We start from the raw sequence: 7,497 nt of genomic DNA, 5'->3' as shown, positions 1-7,497 counted from the left end.
GAAACAGCAGAGGAAGAACTTCATTACGGCCAGGTTTTTTTTGTAAAAACAAATAGTCTCTATTCAAGTTTTGAACCTCATCAGGAACAAGAACAAGAGCAGATCTTCTACGCCGAAGTCAAAACTAGAACTGAGACAACTCCTGTGTGAAGAGAAGAATCCTGTAAGTGGAACAATATAAAACAGTTTTTCAGCTTTAGTCACAGGTATTATTGTTTACAGTTAAAGAGAGCAAAAATTGAGGTATTTCGCCTTTAAAGGTCAAAACAATAAAGTATTTATTGTAGAAATGAGAAACAGTTTTTTACATTTAGGAGCTTTGGGTCAGTTTCTGTGTGTTTTAGTAGCTTTACCGATGTTCATTTGTTGGGTTTCTGTCTGAGTTTTCATGTGCATCGGTTGAGTTTTTCCTGTACTTGCCCTCACTTCAGCTCCACGCCCACTCACACCTGTTCTCTGTCTCCTTATAATTGTTTAGCCTCAGCTTATAGCTCCTCGACCAGTCCTCAGTTCCTTCGTGGAATATGATGTTTTCACCAAGTCCAGTTTCTGTGATGTTATTTGAACCTCTTCATGCATTCTAATGTCTCCCTGAGTTCAGTCTTTGTTTTGTTTAAATAAAGCTGAATTATTATTTTTATTTAAGCTCGTCATCTGCATTCCTTGGTCCAAACCTTCCACAACATCTGACAGTATTATAATCAGAGCTACAGACGGTTGTCTTTTTACCAAAATACATGTATTGTTTCAAATCAGGTCATATTTTAGGGTCAGTGTCCACACATAGATTATCTACTAATGATGTTTAATTTTMTTTTAATTCACCTATATTGTAACAGTGAAACATGACATTTTAAGCTTTTTAATGCAAACTAACAATGCAGTTTTGCTTTCATACATCCTGTTCTTGCCTTGCAAGCAGCAGGGGGTCTTCAGTTTCTTGTTCTGGGGCAAAGTTTTCACTTCAGTCTGTGGACTCATAACAGGAAACATTTTGAAGCAAAGTGTGAAGTTGATTACGTGAAGTGTGAAAGTTACGTGCCAGGGGTGAAGTGAAATGTGTCAAAGATCAGGAAGAATAACTTTGAAAGGTTTAAAACCATGGTGAAAAGTTACAAGTTGAAAGTAGTGAGAAAATTGCACACATAGTTAGTTTTATTTTTCTGGGTGTGTTACAGAGTTCCTTTGATCAAAATGGGCAAAACATGGCTATTTTTTGTGTTTTTATTTGAGTTTATGTGAACAACTGCTTAAAAGTGGGTATGCTTGTTTGTTTCTGCTGAGACCACTTCCTTTCATCAGTTCTTGTTTTACTGACAGTAAGTGTTGGGAGGACTTTTCCAACTCTTCTTCTCTGGTTTAAATAAAAAGAGTAAACCTGCTAAAAACAGAAGTGACAAAGTCACATGATGCTACATAATTATCAGTTCAATAAATGAGTTAGCATAAAGCCTGGTTTAGCTGCCATGTTTCAAACATCTGCATCTAAAGACATACTGTATTTAAGCTGAAATATAAAAGGAAATTCACTTCTTTTTTAAAGACATGAACATGAACTGTTTTATGTATGAATTATTTTCTTTAGCCATCTTTTTATTATAAGTATTTTTATTTTTCTTTGGGCCTATAAAAAAGGTGGAAAAAATTGTACAAAAAATAAAAATATGTTCAAGAAAATGTATTCATGCGGACAGCATACATTTTGAGATTTTTTACCAATGAAAGACTGTATGCTATGATGTAAATATGTTTTGAGGTATGTTGACACTGCTTAACTTAGTTGCATGAAAAGACAAACTTTTCATGCAACTAAAATCTWTTTCTAATATACAATATTGTTTCATCCATTTTAGTCTAATTCAAGCTTATAATATTTTAGTGAAGATTTCTTTATTATTTTACAAAAATRACAATACTGCACAGGACTTCAAACATTCTGAGGTTTATAACTCAGCAYCGTAGTCTCTTAAATTTCAGACTTATTAAAGCTGTGAGTTTGTCTTGAATGAAAATGTGCAATGCATGCAGGGCACAAAGCCACAACACACTGCCTGGCCTGCTGCTGTATTTGGGTTTTCATGTGCAGTCTGGATTGTTGCACCTGTTGTTTGCAGTGTTCTCCAGGGTCAAACCAGATCTCAGGATGTGCTTTAGAAGCTGATCTGTGTTTTAAAGGGAACATATCATGCAAAATCTAATTGTTTGCCATTAAATACATTTTGGAGTCTCTGGGAGTGCAGAAAAGTTGAGTTTATTCTCTTACAGTGCTGCAAATATGCCTTTATGTTCTTTATGGGTCATATTTTTCAGCTCAATTAGTTTTCTATTTTTTATTTGATGTTTTCTAACGCCTGAACTGACAAATCAGGTCTGGACTTACCAAATACAATTTAGTCATCTTCATTCTCCTCTGGTTCTGGGTCAGACTCCGGCTTCAACATGTAAGGCTGGATGGCCAAGGCTTCTGTTGTTGACATCATTTAATTAATTTGTAAATTTAAATAAAAACTAAATAAAATTTGTGTCTCAGATCAACTCATTTTGATGCTTTTATGCAGTCCTGATTCAAAAGTACTTTATTGATCCCAGAGGGAAATTAGGTCGAGACWAGACTAGAGGTAGACTTATAGACTCCCAAGTATACAACAAAATGTATTTAATGACTAAAGAAACAAATTTTACATGATGTCACCTTTATAATCGGCCAGTAGTGGGCAGTGTACTGCATAATGCACATAGGAACCCATACAGAGCCTACAATGAAAATRCTGCAGACAGCTGTACACTGCAGTGACCACACACAGATCTTGTTGTTAGTTGTGCAGTAAGAAATCAGCCAGAGACTTGAGGACGTCCCTCTTCTTGAACAGGTACATCTGAGTTTCCCACAGCATGTTGATGAGGACCGCATCGCTCACCTCCTGAGACAGCTGTGGACAAACACAAGTAAAAAGCATGATAACATCCTACAGAAAATTCTAAATTGACATACAAAGTTGAACATAAGTTTTGATTTTTGTGTGTGTGAGTAAATGTTGTGCAATTAGCTTATATAGACAGTTTTGAAATGCAAAGTTTTGCAACCTGACCACAGCTTCACAATTTCAAAATCACTTCAGTGAATAATCTGTGAGCTGCAGTAGCCACTGTGTATGACATATTTAAACTGTTTTATGTTTAATAAAACATTTACAACAAATNTTTCTTGTTCTTTCACATTATGGTCAAGTTTTCTCATAACTCTGAGCTTAAGACTGAAAAYGTGTGAAGTTCAACACATAAATTATGAGTATTTACTTGTGAGGAGGAAGTTAAATGTGTCAAAGATCAGTATAAATAACTTATAAAGGTATAAAATCATGGTCATAGTGGAAAGTAGTAAGAAAATGGTTCACAAACAGAGTTATTATTGCTCTGGAGGTATTACAGAGTCCCTTCGATAGGCAGAGGTCAGATATTTTTGTGGTTTCGTATGAGATTTGAAGCTGTCACAGTGGGTGTGCTTGTTTGTTTCAGTTCATAAAAAGTAAACCTGATAAGCACAGAAGTGATAATGTTACATCAGAATTACTGTTTCAATAAGTCGGTCAGTATAAACCCTGGATTAGATGTCAGTGTCTGCCATGTTATCTGAAAACACATTTCAGCTGAAATATCAAAGTCACTTTACTTCTTTTTTATAGAATCCACCAACATGTATAGTGAAGCAACCACATGGCTCATTTCTTTGTTGTGATTTCCTCTTCCTGTCACTTGTGCAGTAAGTAATCAGCCAGAGACTGGAGGACGTCCCTCTTCTCGAACAGGTACATCTGAGTTTCCCACAGCATGTTGATGAGGACCGCATCGCTCACCTCGTCCAGCATCACCTCCTGAGACAGCTGTGGACTCAGTCTGCACAAAAACACATGATMACGTCCTACAGAAGATTAAAAATCTGACTACAGGCTTGGATTTGTTTGGAATAAATTCCATGAAGTTGACCTACATAGCTTGTTTAATGTGGAAAACACATTTTCATTTTTAGCTGCTGGGTTTTAGTGTATATCTGCCAAGTGGTGTCTTATTTATTACATCAGAAAATAATTAATTTCCCTGGTTTTGCAAAATAGATCTTAMATAAAGAAGCAGTAACGTTTTTTAAATTTATGTTACTTTTAAAAATTAACACTTCAAGTGGTCCCCCTTAAGCAGTTTAAACACTTTTAGGAATGAGTTACAGATATTTATTAGTTTTTTTGGTAAACAGATGTATTTAGCAGCAGATATTTCTCAACTGTTTTGCCAACTAAAGCCATAAAGAAAGGTAAGAGAAAAGAAGAACATCTGACCTGTGGTAGATGGTGTCGACCATTTCACACCAGGCTCTGGCCCGGTCCACTACACAGCCATCAGAGTCTGTACACTGTCCATTCAGAAAGACAAAAACACTTGTTTGAATGGTCTTAAAAGGACACAAAAAGTGAGAATAACAACTCTGACAGGAGGAMTAAGATCGCTGACAGAATCAAACAAATCCTGGCTTCAGACACAAAGTCGTGCACTCACACAGTCCACCAGCATTTTGCCCAGCTCCTTCGCTCCAACAAAGGTTTTAGCAAGCTCCAGAGGGTTGGAGGGCCGGAAAACATCCACAGAGCTCACCACCTCCTGGGGAGGTTTACCTGAAAACACACAATATTATGAAGAAAACAAAAAAACTGTGAAATCTGTCATAAGAAGTGGAGAAATCTTAAGATGACACAATAGTTATGACTTATATGTGGGGGGAATAATATATTTACAGTACAGACCAAAAAAAATTTTTTTTAACTTAACATGAAAATTGTTTCTTACAGAGGCCGCGAGGGGACATGGGGAGATTTTTTTTACTTTTGCGTTCCCACGCAATAGTATTGCATTACCTCGTAATACTTTTGCATTACCTCGCAAAATTGTTTTTGCGTTCCCACGCAAAAGATTGTTTTGTATAGGAACTGAATTAAATCAGACTTTTATTTTGAAATAACTGGTTACCAAAACAGGATGTGTCGCCACAAGTTCATGAAATTGACATTGATGTTGTGTGGCTGCACTGTGTTNAAGCAGCTGTAAAGTCAGCATCAACCATAAACTAAATCTGCCATAGCTGCTCACTAGAAACTCAGTGAGTAAAACTTTATTAGTTTTTCTTTTAATAATATTTCTGTATTTGTTTCAGATTTAGTCAGTCGTACACTTAGTTCTTATCGGTGTTTAAAAGACGACGTGTTAAAACACTGTTTAGTCAAAGTTCATTACAACTGGCTCTTCGAGGGCCACCATAACGCTCATGTGGCCCTCGGTGAAAATGAGTTTAACACCCCTGGACTAGTGCCAACTGTTGAAAGGACAATCAAACTGTTACAGAGGCAAYAGTTATGTTTTTGTAATCAAAACATAGTTGTTAGAAATCCTAAACTGCCTATGGACAGATTTATAATGTTCTGTCTTCTTGTGAATGGGTGTTCTGAGCTGTAATTTCATAGTGCTCTGTATAATGACAATAAAGCTCTATCTTATCTTATCTTATCTTATCTTATTTTATCTTGTCTTTTTAATAATTTCACTTTCACTAACTGATCTTCATGTGCACTCTTTACAGTTTGGAGAAAAGTAGGAGACCTACCTGTCCCAAGAGATACAACTACACCCAGCTTCTTAATGTTCTGCTGGTCACCCTGAGAGAGACAGATTACACAGCATGTATTCACTAGGGTTGAAATTTTACAAATACTACCAAGTGAAGAATAAAAACAGTTTCTGTAAAAAAAAAAAGTGCCTAATAAGTTATGAAATAGTGTACCTTAGCTTTTAAGGCCTTGTTGTATTGATGGATTTCTGTAATAGCGTCCAGTGTGGGGTTATTAGCCAGCAGCCCACCATCCAGAAAGCGTCCCATTGGACGGAAATATGTGGGAGCAGCRCCACTGGAGCGAGCAGCTCTCCATATAAGTTGTTCTTAAAGAAAAAAAAGATCACAATAAGACAAAAATCTGAGACTTTTAGTGTGAAGACAGGAGGCTTAGTGCAGCAAAAAAATTAAATTAAATTAATAAAATTAATAATAACAACAACAACAACAACAACAACAACAACAACAACAACAATAATAATAATAATAATAACCTCATGTCAGTACATGAAACAAGTGCCCCTCGTCACCTCCTCTGTTGTTACCACAGCAGCCTAGATGTGACAAACTGCTAACCAGGTGGGTTCTTTGGGGTTGTGATTCTGCAACTATTAAAGACTAGCTTGTTATTTTTGCGAGGGCTGTGAAGCTGTTTTACTGCATTTTAGGCCACACTGGTGTACAAAAGTATTTGAAAAATACATTTTCACAAGTTGTCGTCAATTTAGCTGAATGATCTGAAGCAGGTTGTTAAAATCACAGAACAAAACATTTTATTTTGTAAGTTTTGCTAAAACAGAAACATATCACCAGGTGTAAATAAAGCTGTATGTTGCAGCAGGTACCTGCAATCAGTGTTTTTAAAGATTTCTGATTAATTTACTTTCATTTATGAAAACCACTGAACAGCTTCACTGTTACCACTTTTAGGTGAAAATATTAAGGATGTCTTTTTATGGTCTTTACTGCAGGAGATGTGATGACTTTAAGTCTTTCACCTGCATCCACACACCTTCATCTGTCACCTTCCTACGCTTTCTGGGCGGCTCTTCTGTGTATCCTACTATCAACACATCCTCATCCTCCCATCCTGCAACAACAACAGGACTGACACTCAAACCGCTCACAACAACTTTCTCATGAACGTGTYGTCACAAAAAACGCTCTGTGTGAAAAAAAATTCTTGCTTGTCTGGCAAAAGGAACTGAGAAAAGAAGCGCTGGTTTTGTGTTGAGATCACTGTTGAAGCCATTAACTGTGGGAGAACTGCTAACAATGGTGCCATCTAGTGGTAGCATCTGTGCGCTGCACCAATAAGACTGGGGCAGGGTTTCAGGTACCTTGTGGGATGGTGAGAGGCTGAAAGGTGGCAGTGGTGGCGTAAACAGGTTCCCTGGGAATGTCTGGTGGGTTGTAGTTCCTGAAGATATGCAGCTCGCCYGGGTGTCTGTCAGCTAATACACTGGTCACCATGACCCTGTGCAAAGAGTCCAAAAACAAAAAAAAAGCTTTATTACTAAAGAGAGGAAAATGCAGGTAGATGAGGCAGCAGATGTTTTTAGCAGGTAAGACGTCTTCAGGGGGATTTCAAACCATTTCAGAGGGGGCTAATATATGGAGCTAAATTGGGGTCATAAGTTTTGTTCAAAATAAAAAAAAATTGAAACTGAAAAATAACAATTTGAAACTGAAAAAAAAGAGTTGAAACTGAAAAGACAAGATGTTTGAAATTTTTCCAGATTCTAATATATTGTTTTTCAGTTTCAAATGTTTTTTTTTCCAGGTTCAAAAATATTTTTCAGTTTTAAATCTCCTTTTTTTCAGTTTCAGTTTTTTTTTATTTT

At 36.6% G+C, this 7,497-nt stretch overlaps 1 protein-coding gene across 1 annotated transcript in view; it reads right to left on the bottom strand.

The window, feature by feature from the left end:
• pla2g6 (phospholipase A2, group VI (cytosolic, calcium-independent)) overlaps nt 1-7,497 on the bottom strand; it is a gene marked incomplete in the record, with an annotated part of 22,182 nt that overhangs the window by 1,363 nt on the left and 13,322 nt on the right. The window contains 7 exon segments of the mRNA XM_014015539.1: nt 3,202-3,894; nt 4,332-4,405; nt 4,549-4,664; nt 5,648-5,699; nt 5,825-5,979; nt 6,666-6,743; nt 6,994-7,130. Of these exon segments, the coding sequence (XP_013870993.1) occupies nt 3,750-3,894; nt 4,332-4,405; nt 4,549-4,664; nt 5,648-5,699; nt 5,825-5,979; nt 6,666-6,743; nt 6,994-7,130 (757 nt within the window).

Source organism: Austrofundulus limnaeus, unplaced genomic scaffold (genome assembly GCF_001266775.1).
Source record: "Austrofundulus limnaeus strain Quisiro unplaced genomic scaffold, Austrofundulus_limnaeus-1.0 Scaffold130, whole genome shotgun sequence".
Lineage (NCBI taxonomy): Eukaryota > Metazoa > Chordata > Actinopteri > Cyprinodontiformes > Rivulidae > Austrofundulus > Austrofundulus limnaeus.
This window is presented reverse-complemented; position numbering and strand designations above follow the sequence as displayed.